Below are 24247 nucleotides of genomic sequence, written 5' to 3'. Positions count from 1 at the left end.
GCAGCAGCAGTGAATTTGCTGTTATTACCTTGTAATGCATAAGCATTAATTAATACGTTTAGCTTCTTAATATATAAGTTTTCGTAGTAAGAAACGGAAAAAATTAGACAGTTAATAATATCAGCTAAAAATATGTCAAGCCATGCTTTAGGGCAAAATATAAATAAAAAGAAACGATTAATGTGATGAGTTACATATCATGTTAAGTCAACAAATTAGATCAGAGTATTACCCATAGCAAATCCTTAAATGAGATTTAACTCTACAATGAATTAGTTCTTTATTTATTGAGTTGGAAGATACTGTGCAAAAAAAATTAAAGAATCATGCTGTATATGATTTATTTTTAAGTAGATGATAATGTAATTTAAAATTGACGATATAGATAAAAACTTGTCATAATAACATACTTATGTTTAACTTTCAAATATTTAGCTATTTTAAAATGAATGTCATAAATAATATGAGTATAAAACCTATTTTTACACATATATTTAATAATATGTATGTGTTCATATTTCAACCCATTAGAAGGGTTTAATTCAAGCACCCATCACTGTAAGAGAAAAACATTTTGTTAGTGAATACTGATCACTTATACCTTTTTAACTATATTCATTTTCGTATAATAAAAGATGCTAGAATTTACGTATTGGAAACATAGATTTCAAAAGTATTTGATAATGTAACTCTATCTCTTGAATTAATTAGTTTTCGGTATCATATTAGATACAAATAATTCTAATAGAATAAGAAAATTATCATTTATATATATATATATATATATATATATATATATATATATATATATATATATATATATATATATATATATATATATAAAGTTTCTATTCTAGCACCACTTAAGAACTTCAAATTATTCAAAATAAATATATTATTATATTCCATGCATAGTAACTACTCAAACTCGAATTATTTTCAACAAGCTAGAAAAACCTTTGACTAAGACACTTCATCACACGACGAAATAAAATTGCACAGGATCGGAGCTGGCTGTATGATTTGTAACACCCTGAATAATTTTAATTAATTTAGTTTGGTTTTCATTTTGCACAATCTCCTACATAAATCAACAATATAACAATTGTTTGCATTGGTTGAATTGTTGAAATAGCAACACTAGTACAAATATACATATATCCCTCTTGATTCTTAATAAATGAAAACAAGCTGAACCAATTCCAAATAAAATCACACACAATTAAAACCTGTTGTAATGGGGCCAATATTTTTGCGTGTGTTGGTTTGGTAGTTTATAAATTGGGAGAAGCAGCTACTTACAGTAGTTGCAGTCATAAATCCCCAGAACGTGTCTCAGTTTATTATGTTAGTTGGTGTGTGTAAGAACTCTTTTCATAAATATATTTAACGAAAATGTACTGCCACCACTGTCAAACCCTTATGAGGTAGCTACGGAATATGATAGAACCAGCACTAGTAAATAGTAACAATAAGAAACCAAAAAGCTAAGGTAGTTCATGTGGTGGAAAATTGATTGGGAGACAAGAATTGAAGTGGAATTGCAATAATAAAGGTAAAAGCTATAAGACATTGTCAATTCAATTATAATACCAATCATATAATCATATGTTATATGCACATTAAAATTAATATTATATTAGTATAAAATATATATTAAATATAAAATATATATTAAAAATAAATTAAATATATAATAAAAATAAATTAAATAATATATATATATATATATAATAATTAATTTTAATAATTAATTTTACGGTATAAATAATATTTTTGTTATAATAAAACGATAAAATTTGGTGTAATCATGAAGTTTGCATTATTCAGTAATAATGATGATGTAAAATATATATATATAATTAAGGTGTAATAATTAGTACTTTTTGTATTTATATGTGGGATTATGATATTATAAAATATATAATATGATAATGATATTGACTTGTGTGATGATGAGCATGCCGTTGTTGCTGCTAGCTAGTTAATTAATTGCGGCTTTCACAACGTCATTGCCACTAAAAAGGCTTTGTTGTTCGGTGGATGCTCTATGCAACGAAAATATTTTTTTTGGAAGGAATATGACTGATGAATAATGAGAATAGGATACTTGAAATAATGTTATTGTTCGATTAAATTTAGTTTTATTTGTTGAATTGAAATAATTTTTTACTAAACAATAAAATCACCCAAGTATCATATTTTCATTAAGTAATAATATTCTATTTTAAAAAGTGCTCCGCTTTATTATATTAAAGAATGAAAAAGTATAGGTAGACAATGAAAATATTAAACAATGTGAGTAATAGATATATCGGATATTTATTTCACTAGATATACGAATAGTTGTTTTAATATTAAAATTTAAGTAGATAATTTAGAGGTGTAATATATTTTTATTTGATTGGTGGTTGTTCAAAAAAAATTATTGGTTAGTATAACCCTTAAAGAAATTACCACTTGCTGTTTGGTGTATGTTTGCAAATTTTTTTTATAAGAGTACTACTTACCTTTTGTGTGACCTCAGTTCCAGGAAGTTTCACAGGATTAGTGACAGATTAAACCTGGGTTCCAGGAAGCTTCGCAGGATTAGGGACAGATTAAAGCATAATTAAAGGGATCAAAGGAATACTATAAGTCATTCATTTTATTAATAGGGTGAATTATATATTCGAAAAGAGAAAAAAAATTAGAAACTAATCGTTGGTCATCTATTATTTTATTCTCTCGTTAGTTTTCTAATTAACAAATTATTTTAACCATTTTTGTAATATTTTTTAATCTGTAATTGTATTTTCATAATTATTCTTTAATTTAAATGTGTATATATATAGTAATCAATTCTTTATTACTTTCAACTATGGTTACAAAAATGCCAGAGTAATTAAATGAAATATTTCATGAAAATACCTTCCTAATTTGGAGCTGAGCTATGGGAATACTCCACTTCGATTCTCTTTTTTATTGTCGAGTTATTTTTCAACAACAATAGAATTTGATCTTAATTTTTAAAGTAAATTAAAAGGAAAAAAAGAAAAAGACATAATCGACCTTGTTCTAATATATTTGAACTTGGCCGAGCTTATTATCTTTTGCTTGTGTATATTTCACCTTTTTCAGTACTATAACATAAAAATTTGTAAAAAGACATTCAGATATTCAAATTAACATATATATATATATATATATATATATATATATATATATATATATATATATATATATATCAAAAATAATATTTTAGAGCTAAAAAAAAATTCAATTCATTCTATCTCTCTGTTTTCTTTTATCATGTGCTCTTATAATTGTTCTAGTTCTAAATGATATATCCATTTTAATCTATTTCATATTTGGTTTTGTAACTAGATATTGTAATCTTGAATTTCAATTTTTGTTCATGTAATTTCTCATTTCAAAAAATTTAGAAAAAGAAAATCTATTTACAAATGATAATTCTCTTATTTATACAAAGACTTAAAACAGAGAACCCACTTCTAAATATACTTAACTATTATTAGCACATTTACTGACACGTCAACCTAACTAATTACAATTAATCTAACTTCGTACAATTAGTTTTTACAATTAATTATTTAGAAAATACATAGAAGAACTAGCTCATGTAACACCTCTTTTAAGTCGGAATGATCTTCATTTATCATTCTAAGCTTAAAATTGCACTGCCAAAACAGGTTAGAGCCTAGTGTCTTGGTCAAAATGTTTGCAACTTGGTTGTTTGTTGAAATTCAACAACTTGGCTGTTTGTTCCTGTTACTTATCCTTTACAATATAGCAATTCATTTCTATGTATTTTGTTTTTTCATGAAACACTGAATCTGTTGCAATATATAAAGTAGATTGGCTATCACAATAAATAGCAATTGATCTTCTCAATTTCACTTTCAAGTCTTGCAAAATGTAGGCAATCCATTGTGTTTCTCAAGTTACCATGGCTAGAGCTCTATATTCAACTTCACAGAATGAGCAAACAACTGTATTTTATTTTTTGCTCTTCCACGATACAATTGAATTTCCCATAAAAAAATAGTAACCCAATATAGATCTTCTTGAATCGGAACATGTCCTCCAATCATTGTCTGAAAAATTAGTTGGCTCAAGGCCAGATTCAGTTAAGAACATTAGGCCTAGTGCTGGATCTCCTTTAAGGTATTTTAACATGTTTAATGCAGCCTTAAAGTGCTTATCAGTCGCATAATCTAGGTACTGGCTTAATTTTTCAACAGCATAGCTTATCTCTAGTCGAGTATTGGTGAGATACAATAGCCTGCCAATCAGCCATCGATATTCTGAATTTGATTGAAACAGTGTTCCTGAGTGCTTTGACAGCTTGGTGGTATAGTCTATGGGAGTTGTCACTACTTTTGCTTCTATTAACCCATGCATACTCCTTTAATATATCAATGCAGTATTTTCTTTGGCACATATAGAACCCCCTCTTGCTTCGAACTACCTCTAAACCGAGAAATAATTGTAATTTTCTTATATTTTTAATTTTAAAAAGTTGATGGATATGCTGCTTGATGAATTGTATCTCCTTGCAATCATCACCTGCTATTATTAGATCATCTACATACACTAATATAAGAGTAAAACTAGTGTTTGTAGAATTACTAAAAAGGTTATAATCATATTTTGACTATTGATACCCTGGCATTACTAAGGTGGAAGTCAGCTTTATGTTCCATTATTTGCTGTCTTATTTCAAGCCATATAATGACCTGTCTAGTCTGCACACTAAGTTAGAGTTAGCGAGCTTTAAACCTTGTGGAGGTTTCATATACACTTCCTAATATAAATCACCATGAAAAAAGGTCGTATTTACATTTATTGATGTACTATTCAATTGTTTACTGGTGCAATAGAAAGAAGAATTTGATGGGTACTCATCTTTGCTACAGACTAAAGGTCTCAAAGTAATCAACTCTCGCTGTTTGAGTAAACTCTTGAGCTATGAGGCGTGTCTTATACCTATCAATCATGCCATCCGGATTCAATTTCAATTTGAAAACCCATTTGCATCCCACGACCCTTTTTCTAGCAGGAAGGTGATCAACAGTCCAAGTTTTATTTTCTTTTAAAACAGTTAACTCCATATCAATTGCCTTTTGTCAATTAGGATCCTTTACGGCCTCAGTATAACAAAAGTGTTTTGGTTGGTTTGTGTTTGATGTGGTGGAAGGTAAAGTTGATTTAGTTAAGAGAATAAGAGGTGATGTGTTTGGAAGTTGTGTGTCAAAAAATAAAATGCATGATTGTTCGAAGAAATTATTTGATTGATCTATTGATAAACTAAGTTGATTTTCAAAAAAAATATCAGAAAAATATAATGTGCTGTTAGATAAAAGATCTAACTCCGCATTATGCAAACTAGTACATGAAGTCATGCATTGATAATCATTCAAGTATGTTGGTCTTTTTATTTCTCTAGTTGATCTCTTAAGTTGAAAGTTATGTTATGCAGGTTTAATATTATTGAAATCAGTTTATGTTTGAGAGTGCATTGTGTCTTGATTGTGGAATGATGCATGAGAATGAATGTTAGGAGTTTTAATAATGGGTATTTTAAAATTCTATTCACTATGTATAGATAATTGTTGTGATCCATTTGTATGTATTTGTGCCATACTACAAACCAGATTGCAAAAGGGATCATCAAATGCAACCAAATCTTGCATTGGAATATTGGGGATAAATTTAGATGTATTTTGGCTCTTATGCATGGATTTTTGTAGAGCAAATGGAAGAATATGCTCATAGAATGTTACATTTTGTGAAATAAAAATGTCTCTATTACCTAAGTCATACAATATATGTCCTTTAACCCCTTCCTTAGTTCCTTGCTAGATAGACACACTTTCTTTTCTTTTCATCCAATTTGCTCCTATGTGCTGTTAGAATAGAGGCATATACTAAACATCTAAATATCTTAAGGTGTTAAATGTCTGGTAATTTTTTTATTAAGAATCTGATATAGTGAGACATTGTTCAACAAAGTACTAGAAAGATGCACTGAATGTGCTACTGCATAGTGCCAGAATTTCTTTAGCATATTTGAATGAAACATCGATGTCTTTGTAACCTCCAAAAGGTGTTGATGTTTTCGTTCAACTATGCTATTTTGTTGAGGTGTCTCAACGCAGGATGTTTGGTGTAAAATACCTTTCGATGCATAGAAGTTGGCTAATCTAAACTCGGGACCATTATCAGTCCTAACTTTCTTTATTTGTGTTTCAAATTGAGTTTCAATGAATTTTACAAAAATTTTAACTAAATCAGCAACTTCTTCTTTTGTTTTCCTAAAATACAGCCAAGTAAACCTACTTTTATCATCTATTATAGACAGAAAATATTTGAAACCTGAAATTGAAGTGGTGTTTATAAGACCCCAACTATCAAAAATATTTTTACTTTTAGAAGTTCTTGGTACAAATAGAGCCTTTTGTGTTTTGCATAATGGCATGAGTCACATATTTTGTAACTTCCAGACAAATACAAATCACTATAGTCTTTATTTATTACTTGTATCCTATGTTCAGATAAATATCCTAATCTAAAGTGCCATAACGTAGATTTACTTATTTGTGTAGATTGTATGTTTAATGCAAATGAAAATATTGTGGATGATGTAGCTGGAATAGAAACCAAAGCTTCAAATGCATAAAGTCATTTCCTTTCTTCAGCTATACCAATGGTATGTAGTGTGATCTTTTCCTGAAATACACATTTATTGTCATCAAATATTAGTTGACAATTTGAATATGTTGTTAATTTTAAAACAGAAATTAGATTGAATTTGAAACTTCGAATATCGAAAATATTGAAAAGTTGTTGGTTGAAAAAATAACAGTTCCTACTATCTTCGCCGTTGTACTTGTGCCACAAACATGTCAATAAGGGATAGATTAGATATGGTAAAGTCTATGAAATGATTTGTGTGAGTATGCAATATGATTGGCTGCTCTTGAATCTATAACCTAGGATTTGGGATTGAAAATTAAAAATGACATTATATAAGATATACCTTGATCAGATGGTAGTGTGGTTGAAGTGGTGATCTGATTGATGTTATGCCTTGGTTGAACTTCTTGTTGACTTAAAAGTGCAATCAGTGCTTCCTTTTGATCCAAAGTGAGACAAAACTTAGATTTATTTTTTTCATTTTCTTTTGAGATTGGCTACTGATTTCATCATTGTCATCCTCAGCTACCATATTGTTTATTGATACATTGTTATTCTTGAGATGAAGAGGATAACCATGCTTTTTATAATAAACATTCACCAAGTAATCATGTCCAGTAGTGGATAAAAAAAATCCAAATTTTGGATTTTAAACCAAATCCAAACCAAACCATTAAAAAAATCAATTTTAAACAAAAAATTCAAACCAAATTAAATTTATTTTATAGTTTGGCTTTTAATCCAATCCATTTAAATAGTTTTAAATCCGGATCCAGATCCAAATCTCAAAAAAAAATCCTAACTCTAATTCGGTGAACCAGTTCACACTTAACTCGCAGAAATCCTAAAATCCAGTCCTCTTCTCCTTTGCCTCTTCTCCTTCGACCGGGTAGTCTCCGCCGCAGCCAGCACTGGCACCCTGTTGTCTCCTTCAATGTTGAACGGACCTCACCTCTATTTCTCTTCTTCTGCCTTTGGTCTTCTCCGCTGTCGTCTTCCTTGTTGCCGACTCGCTGTCACAGGTGTGGGCTTCCGGTTCTTTTGCTTTTCATTCGCCTCTGCTCGTGTTTCTTGCCTCTGGGTCACAGCCTCACAGGGTTAGTACCACTCATTTCTCCTTCTTCTTACTTCGCCTCTGCTCATGTTTAGTTGTTGTGCCATCATTTCAAAAGAATAATATAAACTTATCTAAAAACCCTTATTTTAGTTTATCATTGTAGTGTGGCCTAAGAGGTATGATTTTTTCCTCTTTTTCTTTTTGACTATAAAACTGTGATAAACTTAAGTTTAGTGCATTTTGTTCCTGTAAGTTTTCAATTGCACAGTTCTGTATGCAATGTATCAATGAACATAGCCAAAATTTTCTTTTTCTATTTTGTTAAGAACATCTATTGATAGATCATGAACAATACACTTAGAAGTGTTTCTAATTTTTTTTTTTGAATAAACATGAATTAAGTTTTAAAATTAAACGGATTTTTGTGTGTGTGGAATTTGACATTAAGTGCTAATCCTTTCATAAATTAAGTGCTAACTAGGCAGGATGATTGTTTATATGTAATTATGTTCATGAACTTACGGTTTAAGTTTATTCTTTCGTTTATATATGTTCTGAGATCAAATGAATTGTGCTTGAATATAATGCTCTATAGCTATATAGCTTACAAAATTTATAAGTTCTTCTTTTTAATTTTAGCAGCCTTTTCTTGCTTCAAGTACTTTCCTTATCACTAAAGAGTGTCTCTTGAATAAGAACAAAAATTCTCATATGAGAATAACCAAATAGAGGATCAACTTAAGACATATCTTGGAGTCAGCAAGATTATGTGGTTGCCTTGTGAATTGTATGGTATATAAACTTGATGCTGATCTTTTAGACTAAGAATTTTTCTATGAATTGATATTATAATTATCAAAATTTTGAATTTGGTGTAGTCAAAGATTTTTGTAAAGACCATTTATCATGAGGTGCAGTATATTTTCTAATATGGATTGATGTTTGGATAAGACTAACTCCATTTATGAATAAAAGCCTCTTTTCATTAGTTAAAAAAATGGGCCAATCTAATATGCAGCTTGGTATGCAATATAACTTAAGAACAAATTGTACACCCATTTAATGATACCACTTTGGTTCAATAAGTTCAAATCTAAATGTGTGTGTTTTCTAATGCATATTTTGTATGGAAATTAGTTTCTTGTTATTTTGAATATGTTTTTGCCGGTAAATTAAAGACTCCAAAGCTTCACTATTATCGTTTACACATTAGTACATTTTTTTCTGTAATGTAATGTTATTATTACATTTATACTGATTAAAGCAATTTTTGGACAGTTTCAAAATGTGTATCTATTTTTCTTTTCATTACTCTGTTCAAATAATATATTTGGAAATTAGATTTTAAAAAACTAATTTTAAAATTAAATTTTTGGTTGAAAAAATTGGTTTTAAAACTGAATTTTCAAAAACTGGTTTTAAAACTGGATTTTTGGTTAAAAAATATGATTTTAAAACTAGAATTTAAAAAAAACGAATTTTAGATTTGGATATTAAAAAACCGAATTTAAAACCGATTTGTAAGTAAAATCGAATTTAAATTCTAAAATCAATTTAAAACCGATTTTTATTTTTCAAACCGATTTAGTTTTATGAACCACAAAATTAGTTCTGAAGTGGATCCACTTTGGATTTTTAAAAATCCAAACCATGCCCACCCCTAATCATGTCTTCCATAATAGGTGCATTGTTTGGAGCTTTCGCCACCTCATCCAGAGTTTCCATAGCCACCTATTCCAGTTTCATTTCTCTCATTTCCAACTCCATTCTTTGCATTAATCAAGAGTATTTTGCCATCCAAAATCTTACTTGTACTCAATTATTTTTCTTACTGTAGAAAAGATGCAAAGACATATCCCACCTTTGGCAGAAGTTTCATTAACATAATCTGTGATTGCACACTTTAATATTGGTCACTTAGACCCCTCAAAAAACGAACCACACGAGACTCTTTTTTATATCCTCTCATAATTTTTACTTCACAGTTACATTCATTAACGCGTCTTGAACAAGCTGGTATTAGACGAAAATTGTCGAGTTCCTCCCAAATTGTCTTTAATTTTGTGTAATATGTTGTCACGGTTAACTATCCTTGTTTGATTATGAACATTTCTTCTTCCAATCTTGTAATCCTGTAAATGTCTCCCTAGCAATATCTTTCTTACAATTCGTTCCATAGTTCTTCAACAGAATTAATCCAAATCACGCTTTGAGCTATGTCTGGACTCGGAGAATGGTTAATCCAAGAAACTACATAGGTGTTACAATGCTTCCAGGCCTCAAATAATTGATCCCTTTCTAGTGGTTTTTGAGTCGATCCATTAATAAACTTTACCTTATTATTTGTGACCTCAGCGCTTTTCACATAGTCTTCTCCCAAACTTGATATTTGTTTGCTCCCAGTACCGTTGAAATTAATGCAGAACTTGAATTCTCTCCAAGATGAAGGAAGTAAGGATTCATCAGATCCAACGCTGGATTTGCTTAAACCCGATTCAAATTCGACTGCATAAGATTGTACCGATTCTTTAAGTTTGTGAATGTTTGGAAATCTACCGATAAAAAGCTCGAATTAGACTCTGGCTCCTTTATTGAAAGAAAGCCCAAAAAAAACTAGTCACCGATTTTATTTATGAATCCAAACATAGACTCGTACTTTTTTTCCAAAAACTCGCTGATCAGAACTGATGCCTGAATCCAAAACTTGTCGAATCAAACACCTCAGATCTCATTAGCCTCTGTTGTGTGAGTTTTTGAAGGAAGAGAAGAAAGAGAAGATGGAGAAAAAAATTGTAGACGGAGGAGAAGAGGGGTGTTCACTAGATTAAAAAAAAAAAATTGAAGACGGAAGAAAAATGAGATGTTTCACTGGATTTAGCCCCTTGCGAAACTTCTCGATCTTCCATCACTCTCAAATCTCAATTCCATTCTCACCGTACCATGTTAAAGGGTGAGTTCATTGAGTTGTAAAGGAAGAGAGAACCCTCACTAAAATTTTGTAATTAGAGATTGTAGTTTTGAATCTCAGTCTTTGTTTCTGTAATTTCTCATTTCAGAAAGCTTAAAAAAGAGAACCTATTACAAGTTATAATTTCTCTATTTATACAAAGACTCAAAACAAAAAATCTTTTTCTAAATACACTTAACTATTAGCATAGGCTTGGTTTGATAAAGCTTTTACTTTTTAAAAGTAGCTTATGAAAGCTGTCTTTTAAAAGACGACTTTTTAAAAGCTACAACATTTGCGTTTGGTAAAATCACGTTAAAGATAGCTTTTAATAAACACAAGTATTATAATTGTATTTGGTAAAACAGCTTTTAAAAATTAAAAAAATTATAATAAATATATTTTTAACGAAGAATAATATTTTTTTTCAAATTTTAGAGACCAATAATTTAAATATTTATTTGATTTACTCTCTATACTAATATAAATAGAGTTATCATTAGTCAATAATAAAACTTGTATGTAATCCAATGTTAATACTGATATGTCTATTACTCATCTATATATATTGATTCACTTCTACAAATCACAGAAAATGAGACACATATCTCAAGTAAAATTATATGAAGATTGTGTTAGAATTTGTGAAGGTTAGGTTGAGAAATTAGAAATATATGACGATTCCAATGGCAACATAATGGCGGAAAATATGTGTGAAAAAATAAATAAAATCTAGTGTTAATAATTAATAATGGTAATTTTGAATATTTATTATATTAGATTTTTTTTAATTTTGATAAACACAAGCCAACTTTGAAAAGCTCCCTCTTAGGTGCTTTCAAAAGCACTCCTAACTTTTAAAAGCCGCAAGCACAAGCATTTGGGCTTTTTAATTTACCAAACACAAAATGAGGTGCTTATGCTTTTAAAAAGCACAAACACCTCTTCAAAAAGCTTTACCAAACCCAGCCTTATTGCCACATCAACTTAACTAAGTACTTATTTGGGTGCCATTAAGTGCTTGTTTGGGCGCATTAAATCGATAAAAAAATATTTTTTTTCAATGAAAAAGATATTTTTTATTTTTTAGTGTGTTTGGTAAATTTTTAATAGTAAAAATAAAAGCACATAATAAAAGACCTTTTTGAGAAGCTACAATTTACATGCTTTTTTAAAAGATTTTTTTTTCTTTAAAAAAATATATTTTTCACATAATAAATGAACAAAAAAGTATTTTTATCTTATTTTATCCAAACATAATTGATAAATAAAAAAATCTTTTTATATGAGATATCTAAACATAAAATCACTTTTACTTTTGTAAAAAATCTTTTTCGAAAATAGTGCCAAAACAAGCCCTAAATTGATAAAAAAATATCTTTTTTCAATAAAAAATATTTTTTATTTTTTAATATATTTGGCAAATTTCTAATAGTAAAACTAAAAGTACTAAAAAAATTAATAAAATATTTTTTTTGAGAAGCTACAATTTACATATTTTTTAAAAAGATTTTTTTCTTAAAAAATATATTTTCACATAATAAATGAATAAAAAAATATTTTTTATCTTATTTCACCCAAACATAATTAATAGATAAAAGATATTTTTACATAAAATATCCAAATATAAAATTACTTTTACTTTTGTAAAAGATCTTTTAAAAAAGATCATTAAAAAAATCTTTTCTACTAATTATAATTAATCTAACTTCCTATAATTAGTTTCTATAATCAGTTATTCAAAAAATACATAAAAAGAACTTGCTCATGTAACAGTTTGAATAGCATATAATTGTACCTAAAAAAATAGCATATAATTTTTAGTTTCATGACTAACTCTAAAGAAAAGTAATCGTTTTGTCTGATTATTTCTTGGATGCTAGCCCGAGCAATAATGGATGAACTTGACCTGATAGTAAATTAACAAATATAATTTTAGATACTATATATAACAACGTAATAAAATTCTAAAAGTAAATATAACATTTAATTGATATTGTATAATACTTAACATACAACATTAATTCATATTATGCACACAATTTCTATGATTTGTACAGGCATGTTGACTTTTTGTTAAATAATGCAAGGGATGAATATATTCGCCGGATGAATTCTATTCCAATTCGGCAATTCTCATGCTTACTGTTTTCTCTCTTTTTTCATTTTTTTTTTCGGTCGAACAATTCTATAGTTTGGTTTTGCTATTTTTTAACTGTAAATATAATTTCATTTAAAACAATTTCACTAGCCTTTTAACAGTCGCGAGATTTCATTTTCATGACAGGATCACAAGGGTCTTTTTTTTTTGGTATTGATCACAAGAGTCTTTGTTTTAATTATTTTTTGATTTTTTTTAACTTGTAATTAATTTTTGTCTAAATGATAGAAACCATTTGTTTCTGGGTCAAAAGATAGAACTTAGAAGCCCATAAAGAACATCATCTTTATTTCCAGCGTAAAAGAAAAACTATGTAATAGGAAACTACATGGGCAATTGCTTGATATGTAAACCCAACAAAACGAAAATATGGTCGATTATATCATTCTATTTTTATTTTGCGACCACTGAAAATGGTTAGCCCAGTCAATGAGCCTTTTAACTGAGTTATGGCCCATAACCCGGACAAAACCGATAATATTCGAATCGTTTTTTCTTTTTTTGGGGAGAGAAACACAAAACCTTAACGGGTTAGCCTAATATCTAATACTAAAAAAAAAGGTATAGGTAGACAATGAAAATACTAAATAATGTGAATAATGGATATATCAGATGTTTAATTTACTAGGTGTGCAGATAGTTATCCTAATATTAAGATTTAGGTGAATAATTTAAAATGTAATGTGTTTTTACTCTATTAAATCAATTTTAAAACTCATTGTTCACATTGTTCATAAAAATTATTATTTATTTAATAAAGTCCATAACTAAAATTATAATTGAGTGTTGTCAGTAAGTAGAATATTGATCTATCTTTAAGGAAAGGTCATGAGGGTTAAATTCTTTAAGATGTTTTCAATTCTAAAAAGTCTTATTTATACTCTCTCTCTTTCTATACATTCATGCATTTTATATCTAATTTCACTTTTTTTTTTTAAATCCTTGTCATGTACCCTTTTCTCCCATTAATTTCCTTCTGCTATAGGGACTATTTGTTCACTTTTCACTTTAATGTGATTAGATATCATTATTAAAATAGATAACTGTATTATTTTATTCTTTTTTGTCTTCCACTCTTGCTCTCTCATTCCTCTCCATTACAAACCCAAATCATGACTGTTTAAACAAATAAATCAGTGTATATTTTTGTACAGGTAAGATATGGTAGTAAAGATTATTGTGGTAGACTAGGCGACAAGGACTATGGTGGTAGAGGATGCTATGGTGGTGGTCGTCACGGTTGTTGTGCGTGGTGGTGGATACAAAGGAGGAGGCGATAGCTGTGGCGATAATGATTGCTATTACTATGGTGGTATGGGTCTTTATCGTCCAGGAGATTGTTCAAGATGCATTCGTTCGTGAGATTCATTTATTCTATTCAATTCGAAGTGCTTCCCAGCTTCACTGAGAATAAGTCCATTGGGTCAATGGATATGATATATCCAAATTTCAAAGGAGTCCTCATGCGGTTTTGTCAGAGAATACATCATTAGCATACTTACTACTAGCGTTTTTGGTTATCTGAGAATTTTGCGATGTTAATATTTTGGGGTCGAATTTTGATAATTGCACGGTTGAAATAAAAATTGCTGCTATTGTTGCGGAAGTAAACGGAGTCGTGAATGCAGCTGCTGCTGTTGTGGGCCGAGAAAAAAAGGAATTTAATACGCTTAATTATGCAAATTACAGTTAATTGAGGTAGGGGATTCATTTTCAAACTAACGATTTTAGATTATGAATGCCAATAAAATTTATCGAATAATTACAAATAATTCATGATTGTTTGGAATGATTGAATGATGAGTTTGAATTGGATTTGTGACTATGAAAATGACTGAATTTGATGAATATGCATTTGATTTTCTAATTATTTGAGAATGCTAAAAATTCTGATTTTTAGCTGGTTGTAAAGAGAATTTGTCGAGTTGTGGCTATAAATGGTGATTGATTTAAAGTTATTGATTAAATTAAAATATGATAAGTTGATTTTTGAAAAAACTGTTATTGTTGAAAAATTGTTAAAAAAAGATTGGTGGATTGTTGAGATTGAGGAAACCATAAAGGTGGTTAAGTTCTATTTTTAGGAGAAGTTATGTCCCAATTTTTATAAAATATAAGGACTTAGTTAAATTGAATTGTGTTTTGAAGTTTGGCAAAGTATGAAAAATCAACTGGTTCAGAATAGACATAATGAACCTATGCTTGAAGTATGTTGGTTATTCATACGATTTAAGTGACTTTTAAATTGTAAAGAAACTGAAATAGATATTTAAATAATGGGTTGATGTTGGTTATTGTTATTACAAGTTAAAAAAAAGCAAGTATATTTTTTTTATGTTAAGGTTAAATTTTAAAGTACTTAAGTATGAATTAAAAGAATGCTTAAGAAAGATAAGGAGAAGTTTAAGGGAATATATGAGAGTAAAGGTTAAATCAAGTCGAGTTTGAAGGGTAAGAAAGTAATTATATAAAAGATAAGGATTAAAATGCATATATATATAAATTTAAGAGTAAGAAAATAATTACGTAAAAAATAAGGATTAAAGTGTGCCTTTATTTATATATATATATATATATATATAAAAGAGGTTAAGGGTATAAGTAAAGAAAAAATAAAGTTAAGAAAAAAGGTTAAAGAGGAAAATTAAGGAAAAAGTTAAGAAAAGGAGTAAAGGTAAGGTCAAGAGAGGTTTGAAGATTAAGGTTTAAGGTTTAAGGAAATGAGGTTTGAGGAATAAAAATTAAAGAAAAGATTGAATGATTTAAATTAAAGAACTTGATTTTGGGCACAATCTCGTGAGAAAGGTAAATATAACGCTCACTTGAGATATTGTGCATGAGACTTAGCGAGAACGTTTACTTGAGATTCGAAGGACAAGGTTCAACGGGGACAGCGATACGTAATGCCCACTTGAAACCGGAAGGAAGGTTCCCCATGAAGATGGCGATACATAACGCTCATGAAAAGGACGTTGGCTGAAGTAGGGACGGCGATATGTAACGCCTATCTCAGGACTACTGTCGGGTATCGGGTAAGAAACCGACATGTAGACACTCATCATATGCATTTGTATGAATTGCTTAGTGTGCCTTCTATTGTTGTTTTATGTTATTTGTGAAATTTCTTGTTATTTAACTTGTGTGTGTTGCTTATATATTTGTATTGTGTACCTTGCTTGTTCTTGTTGGTTTATAAGTATGACTATAAACTGAGATAATTGAGGATTGATTAATGTAACTGAAAATTATTTTTAATTATTTTAAAATAATGTAATTTGAAGGAAACTGCTGAATCATTTAAAGTAAGACTCAAAATTTTAAAGGTTTAATAAAAGAAATTATTCTTGAAAAATAAGAGAGTTATATGCATTTATTCTTTACTTTTGCGGCATTCTCGACCTCTACTGAGCACGAGTGGTTAGTTCTCATCCCAAAATTTTTCACCCCTTTTAGTAATACAAGTTCGAAGACTCAGTATGAAGCTACAGACGAATAAATGAAATTGTTTATGAGTTAAGTTGCTTTTATAGAATTCTCTCTCTTGTTGCTTAAGTTTTTATTTTATACAGAGGGGTAGGTGTTGTATTTGAGTTTCACTTGATTTTACTTGTATAAGTGACAAGGGCCGAAGCGGGTTTCGAATTTCACAAAATAGAATTTCTTCTTGCAAGTATAGTCCAAATCCACATTTAGCACTCAATCAAAGTTTATTCAAAGATGTCACAATCTAAAATAAATTAATAACCGAGAGTTTGAAGTTGTGGGTCGTCTCCTTCGGACTATGCAATTAAGATGTCACACTCTTGGTTGTGAAGAAAGGGGTTTCTTCAATCAAGGAACGAAAGATTAAAAGAACCAAGAAATAAAAGAACTAACAAATGATAAAAAAGGAAATTAATACAATAAAAAAGAAAGAAGATCAAAACTTAGTGAAAATGCTATAAATGCATAAAAGAACCTTAACTTGGGGATGAGAATTAAGGAATCCCATCATCGTCATAACCACAACTGTGGCAACTATGATGAGTAATCTCACTTCGTCAACCCCTAACATCGAGAAGTAAGTCAAGCAAGCATAATTGAACTTAATCTATAAGTCCTATCTAACTTACTAATTAACTTAGTAAAAGTTAACGTCCATAAAAATAAGAGGCAACTAACAACCCAATAATTGCCACTAAATGTCAGACATTATGACTTTAGTATTCTAGGAACTCATTTCTCAAGGCAAGGTGTGAAAATCTACTCAAAATTCTCAAGTGGCATTTTCACAAATATTTGGTGGGCATAAAAGTAAAACATAAGAAATTGCAAAGAAAAATGAAAACTATAATCAAACTATTCACAATATCAACAATATAAACTCAATCATGCATATAGAAATTATAAAAGACCAAATTCATACACAAAAGATTCAATAAATCAAAATTGCATGTATTAACAAAATAATTTGAACCATAAGACAAAGTAGCAAGAGTAGTGTAATTAAAGAGGAAATTAAAGAGTGCTTACAATAAAGATGAGCAAAATCCAAGATTAAAACTGAAAGTATAAAATTTTACAATGAAAATTTAGTAAAATCCTAAGAGAGAATTTCCTAAACTACACTACTCATACTCCTAATGTGTTTTCTCATGTAAAGTGAGCTCCCCTTCGTATGGAATGATGTACTCTTGATATAGCACTCCAAATGGCTTCATCAACTCCAAAAATTGAGCCAAGAGAGCCTCAAATTCGCGAGTCACGTGCTTCATTAATGAAGTCACGCACAGGAGGTTGTGCGTATGCACACTTGACTGTTTGTTTTTCCTTTGTTTTCTTCATGAAATTTCTCGTTTTGATTGCTTCCTTCCACTTTTACCAAATCATTCTTACCTAATTGACCTGAAATTACTTAACAAAACATATTACGACATCGAATGGAATAAAAGTAGAATTAAATTGATCAATTTAAGCACAAAAATACATGTTTTCACATTTAGGTTTAAATTAGAGAGAAATCACAAAAGTATGCTATTTTAGTGATTAAGTGTGAGTTTATGTGATGAAATCCGTTCAATTCAAACGAAAAATTATCGTCAAATATAGACTCATCAATAAGATTTATTAATACTATTTAGGTGTTTATTATTATTTGAAGATTTTTTATATATGATTTTTAATAAATAAAAAACAAAAATTTTTTGAAATTTTTTTAAAACTAAAACAGATAAAAGAAAATAAATTTGTAATGCATTTTAGTACTATCAGGACATACTAAAAGTTTGGATAATACAGTAAGAAAGATGGGCGGCGAAAGAACGACTACAAAGAAAAAAAAGTTAGCCACACAAGAAAGGTCAGAGGGAGACCTAATCAATCAGTATGACAATGTCACGAAAAAGTCTACAAACACCAAAGCGATTAGGGTTAAAGAAAGAATGGAGGATGAAAGAAAATTGAAGACTAGAAGCATCACATAGCAAAATGGGCTAACTAATATACATGAGCACAAACCTCAACAAAAAGAGGACAAAAAGGAATTAGTAGAATAATATCAAAATAGCCAACATAATATAGGACAACACATGAAAATCATCATGAATAATATGCAACCCAAAGTGCAAAATACAAGTGGTCCAAATTCTCAAATTAATAAGCACTCTTGGCAAGGAAAGCTTCAATAAATACAAATCCAATGGGAGGCAACACAATTATCAAGAACCGGACAAAAAAACACATTTGGGCTATGAGAGAGTCAAATAAACAAGCAACAAAGCACATCAGAAAAGAACCAAGTTGGGTTGGTTTAGTGGTTAGTTTACTAGTCCGCTTAAACAAATGTCGGGGGTTCAAATCTCGTTTTGTGCATGCAGCAATCCATTGGTTAGCAGCAAATCCTTAAATAAAACTCAGTATTGCGACGGATTAGTCATTAACCTGCTGGGTTGGGAAATTACCGTGAGAAACCGAAAAAAAAAGCACAATAGAAAAGAGCAAAACAAGTGCATAAGGATATAGCTGGAGGCTACTACTATGTAGAATTAACCCCTGAAGAGGATGAAGAAAGTGAAAAAGTAGGCAACAAACACATGAAAATCATCAAAGTATGAGAGAATGAACTGCTAGAAGGAATGAATGAGAGGCTAAAATTTAAAAGGGACAGAGAAAACATATAACCATTGATGTTAATATACAACTAAAATGAAAAGACAGAAGCAGGCAACAAGAACAAGTAGAGCAAAAGAAAGCATGAAGATAAAAACACTAAAGAAGTAGCATACAAAGACAAAATTGAAGAGCCCCAGAGAATCCAAACCAAGGTTGAGGAGGCGGGGAGCCATGATTGTTCTTAGTTGAAATTGTCGGGGTGTGCGGCCACCGCAATAACATCTAAAATTAAAAAATATAAGTTGTCCATTATTTACCTGATAGAGACTAGAGATATTAGAATTAATATGTTAGCTAAGAAATTGCATTATAGTAGTTACTTTTGTGTAAAACTATAGGGTTTAACTGGAGGATTATGTATTTTGTGTAAAAAAATAGTATTAATATTAATGTTTATTCATGGTAAAAGTTTGGTAACCAAAATTTTTCAGCTATAATCAGCCAGAATTTTCCATAATTTACATCATTTATATCTCTTAATAACAGTTTTATTTTTTATTCCACTCTCTTATCATTCTACTTATCACTGTTCTTATCAAATCTGTTTATTAATGATATTAATTATAAAATCATATACCTTTTTATTAGACACTATTGTAATTAATATTTAATATTCTGTTTTATAATTTGATTTTTATATATAAGAATACAATAAAGATTAATAATGATTTTATTTAAAAACGGTAATTATAATATCAATTACATTAAATAATTGCAATTGATTCTTTGTCCGTTATGGTATTTATCATCAATTATTGTAGATATGAAACATGAAACCTATCCTAATATATACTTTATGTTAATTCACTCATACTCTTTCAAAAATCACAAGAATAACACCATTGCAAGTACAATAGTGTATAAGTCAAAAAATTTTATAAAAAATTATTTTTATCATTGTAATTTGTATGGCAATTGATTTTGACCTTAATACAGTACCTATGACAGAAGGTGCTGAAGAATTTGAACAACAGACAGACTCACCAAATAAAATTGTTGCCAGTCAATCAAGTTCTGAAAATATGAAAAACTACACTAACTCTAATGAGGTATGATAATTACCCGAATTATTTTTTGTGTATTTTTTAGCATTTTACTTATATACGTACCATTCTTGATCATTATTTGTTTGCTATTTATGTCAAAGAAAAAATAAATTTGACATCGACAAATGATACATGATCACTCATGTTATATATATATCCCTCTTCACTTTAGCATCATCACAAACAAAAATAAATCGTTATAAATAAACTGATTTTTTACTTTTTAAATAGAACCGTGCAAGTTTGTACTTTATATATAAACTGGACAGATGGATTCTATTGGTTACACCAAAACTTCATATACCTACTCAAATTTCTTTCCATTAGCCCACTCTTAATAACTAATCTATAATAAGTATTTCATTAAATTGGTCTTCTTTCATTTTTTCAATTACTTTTTTATATTTAAATTTATGCAGATAAAATATTATTAATGTAAAAAAATATTTGAAAGATTTTAAAACAAAATCTAGAGAAATAGGAGCTATGGTCCCTACTATATGCCTTTGATAATTATTATTATTATCATTATTATCATTATTATTATTATTATTGGAACATATAATCAACCATTGCGCCTGTTCTGAAAAAGAAACGTCAGGACATGAGTGTTTTCATCCTCTTGTCTGTGTTTTAAGTTAAATGAGAGATAAATCATAAAAATAAGTATTTTGATGACCAATAACTTTTTATAATATTTAATTCTAAATTACTTAAAATGCAATAGAAAATGTAAATAAAAAAATAAAAAATATATGTAAATAAAAAAATAATTACATAAAATTAACATTCACATTAACATACGTAATAAAACAAAATTAGCACCTAAAATTACAGTATTGTGTTTTATTTTGTTATACTCGATAGTGAAATTATTCACTTTTGTATAGTTAACTACTAGGTAGAGTTTCATTTGTTTTTTTTTCTTTCTTTGTTTTTTTCCAGGTCATAAACCAAGCCATTGGTGAAGAGGAGCTAGATCCCAAGGAGGGAATGTGCTTCGGCACATTAGAAGATGCGCGTACATATTATTACCGATATGCGGCTAGGACTGGATTTGTCGTCAAAATAAGAACCACTAGCTGGGAGACTAGAAGCGATCAGAGGATGGTTGTTAATCAGACTTTGCATTGTAACAGAGATGGATACCGCACATCCCGTGTAAAGGCACGCAAGAGAAGGAAAACGGTGGCCTCAACAAACTGCAAAGCCCGTTGCTATTTGGCATTAGATAAAATGACAGGACAGTGGAGGATTTCTCGAGTAGAGTTATCCCACTCTCACCCGCTTAATCCGAAGCTATCTGGAATGTTCTCAGCAAATCGTCAGCTAAGTATGCATGTGAAGGACCTGATACAGCAAAATAACCAAGCTGGCATTAGACCGAGTAAGACGTACCAGGCACTAGCCAATGCCGTCGGTGGCCCTGCCAACCTCACCTTTACAGAGAAGAATGTTACAAATTACATCAGTCGTCACTTACGCATTTTCGGGGATGAGACAGATCCAAAAGAGTTACTTAAGCACTTCTCACGGATGAAGGAGCTCAATCCGAACTTTTTCTTTGAAATAGATGTGGACGAAAATCATAGAATTAGAAATGTGTTTTAGGCTGATGCTCGGTGTAGAGCTGCATGGGAATATTTTGGTGATGTTGTGATGTTTGACACTACTTACAAAACTAATAGGTACGAAATTATTATTTTTCTATTGGACTTAATTAGACTTTTTTCCATGAAAGGCATTTATAGTTTCCACCTACATTACATGTTCTTATATTTCCATTGTTTAGGTACGACATGCCATTTGGGTCTTTCGTAGGTGTCAACCACCATGGGATGTCTACGCTTTTTGGGTGCGCATTATTGCGGAATGAGGACACTCGTACATTCGAATGGCTTTTTCGTACTTGGTTGAAGTGCATGGGTAAGGCCCCCATATGTGTTATAACAGATCAGTCGCTGCAGATGCATTCTGCATTAGAGACCACATTACCACACACACGTCATAGATGGTGCATATGGCATATCCTAAACAAGATACCAAACAAGCTGGTAGGTTACCGTCGTTTCGATCAGCTTATCACATGCATGAAGAGGATTGTGTTTGAATCCAAATCTAAGGACTCATTTGAGAGAGATTGGCACGATTTTATTGAAGAGTATGACCTCCACAATTCTATGTGGCTAAATGGTAGTATAATCTTCCGGTTCATTGCTGTCCATGTGTGGCTTTTTTATAGATGTTATTTTATAGTCAATATGGATGTTGCACTTATGGGTTAACTTATGCTATTTATTTTTTTTATTTGTATTTTGTTTCCTATTCATTTGCAGATATATTTGCTAACCGACACATGTGGGTGCCAGTATTTTTCAAGGATGAATTCTGGGCTGACATGAGGAGCACACAACGTAGTGAGATCATGCATTCAGTTTTTGATAAGTACTTAAACAGTAAGAGCTCTTTGTTGCTATTTGTTCACCAATACCAAAACTGTTTTATAGACAAGGAGCAAAAGGAGCTTGAGTGTGATGCTGCTGATTTAAGGAGTATTATCCCTTGTATTTCTAACTCACCAATAGAAAAGCAGTTCTAGAGAGAATATACAAACTCCATGTTTCGAGACGTTCAGGATCAATTTATAAGAAAGGCTGATTGTGACATCTCCTCAGTCAACCATCATGGTACAAGTATAGTTTGTGAAGTTGACCAACAAAAGATGGTGTTTGACATGTCAGTGTTTAACTACATACACTAATAAAGATAAAGCACTTCACACTAAAAAATTTCATGCAAAATTCCAACTCAACCTCTTATAAAATTAAAGCAATTCACACTAAAAAAAATCAAGGCATAATATCTCAATTGCACCATATCTAAAAGAATTTTTTTTCTTCACATGGAGTACAAAAAAATAATTTGCTAATAACATTAAATACTCCTAACGTACTCACACTCCAGCCCAAAATGGCATCTTTGCAAGTTTTTTTCCTTTTCTCAAACTCAGCAAAATGAGATAAAGAACAAAAATTCATCATTAACGACAAGTCCAACCACAAGCAACAGCTGATAATGGAGCGCCAGTATGCCAATTATTCGAAACACAATTAATAGAGAGATAAATCTATACAACATACCTATAGGACTCGGAGACAACGGTATGCGATGCTCGACTTTTTAAGTGGACACTTTCGAAATTTGGAGCCAACTTGAACGAAATGGCTGTTTCATATTTGTCACATTATTAATTACTTGAAATAAAGTACAACACCAAGTATGAAAAATAGCAATTCAAACCACATAACATATAAAAAACCAATCAGGGAGCTATAACACATTAGAAAATTAATGTATACTTATCACAACGCACCCAAACAAGTTCATAGCATTTTTTTCATTTGTTTAAGAAAAAATATTCATAGAAAATGGGGAATTGAAATACTAATAGAAAGACTTTTAATAAATAGATTGTCATATTGAATAACATCTATGAAGAACACACCAAATTTCATTGAAGAGTTACGACAAAAATTTTATATGGTCTCTTGCCATATCCATAATGAATTAAGAGAAAATACTTTCTCCCAAAATAAAAACCAAAAAATACAACACTCAACCAAACACATAGTATCAAGAATCAAGAACAATATATACCGTAACATATAATCAGAACATATCACTCTCATTCCAAAAGGAGTATATTATTGTATAATTACAGAGTAACTTCACAATCCCAATTAACAAAGATTTAAGCGAGGAAAATAAGAATCATTATCATATGAAAGTATTCATAATGCTAGTAGAGAGAAGACACGTTACCACAAACACAACGAAGACAGTTGTCAAAAGCATTATCATGTAACATTTCTAACGGTCAGAATAGTTTGACCAACAAAGATTCAGTGAGTTGCAATAAAAAGGAAATGCATTCAAATAATCAAAGTCCAAACTCGAGAAAAGGGCTTTGCTTACCGTGAAAAAACGTGAGTAAATGCAAATATGGTGAAGCTGAGAGTGTGAAAGTGAGAACTGGGAATTGCGTTGAAGTCGTTGGATGTCAAAATTGCGCGGAAGAAATAAGGATTTGAGGGAAACGCGTATCAGCGTGTTATTGAAGAAGAGAAGCGTCGGAAAACAACAAAAACCGCCTATTTTTCTGCTACCTTCCCTTCATCCCTATGCCC

General features: G+C 30.1%; 1 protein-coding gene and 2 long non-coding RNA genes across 4 annotated transcripts; 2 read left to right on the top strand and 1 right to left on the bottom strand.

Annotated features, from left to right (window-relative positions):
- Nucleotides 1-6411: 6411 nt before the first annotated feature.
- Nucleotides 6412-7182, bottom strand: LOC140175877 (uncharacterized). Its single transcript, XR_011866813.1, has 2 exons — nt 7043-7182; nt 6412-6732 (listed from the first exon to the last, which is right to left on the bottom strand). It is a non-coding gene; the product is annotated as an uncharacterized lncRNA (long non-coding RNA).
- A 467-nt stretch (nt 7183-7649) lies between these two features.
- Nucleotides 7650-10847, top strand: LOC112716081 (uncharacterized). Of its 2 annotated transcripts, none has more exons than XR_011866812.1 (2): nt 7650-7796; nt 9947-10847. It is a non-coding gene; the product is annotated as an uncharacterized lncRNA (long non-coding RNA). The 2 variants fall into 2 exon arrangements; XR_003160154.3 differs by lacking the exon at nt 9947-10847 and adding an exon at nt 8399-8706 and having other exon boundaries at nt 7657-7796.
- Nucleotides 10848-14067: 3220 nt separating this feature from the next.
- On the top strand, nt 14068-22659 carry LOC112717795 (protein FAR1-RELATED SEQUENCE 5-like). Its single transcript, XM_025769734.1, has 6 exons — nt 14068-14176; nt 19951-20063; nt 21006-21574; nt 21689-21748; nt 21853-21944; nt 22397-22659. Exons 1-6 carry the CDS (start codon nt 14068-14070, stop codon nt 22657-22659), a joined length of 1206 nt encoding a protein of 401 aa, XP_025625519.1.
- The last annotated feature ends 1588 nt before the right edge of the window (nt 22660-24247 follow it).

The sequence above is a fragment of the Arachis hypogaea genome, chromosome 10, assembly GCF_003086295.3.
Source record: "Arachis hypogaea cultivar Tifrunner chromosome 10, arahy.Tifrunner.gnm2.J5K5, whole genome shotgun sequence".
Classification (NCBI taxonomy): domain Eukaryota; kingdom Viridiplantae; phylum Streptophyta; class Magnoliopsida; order Fabales; family Fabaceae; genus Arachis; species Arachis hypogaea.
Note: the sequence above shows the minus strand (reverse complement) of the source record. Positions and strands in the feature narration are given on the sequence as shown.

Coding starts and splice junctions, on each gene's coding strand:
- LOC112717795 (XM_025769734.1), top strand. CDS start 14,068: ATGGTGGTAGAGGATGCTATGGTGGTGGTCGTCACGGTTGTTGTGCGT. Junction 21,575..21,688: donor GATGAGACAGATCCAAAAGA/GTTACTTAAGCA, acceptor TGCTCGGTGTAG/AGCTGCATGGGAATATTTTG. Junction 21,945..22,396: donor ATTGCGGAATGAGGACACTC/GTACATTCGAAT, acceptor ATTCATTTGCAG/ATATATTTGCTAACCGACAC.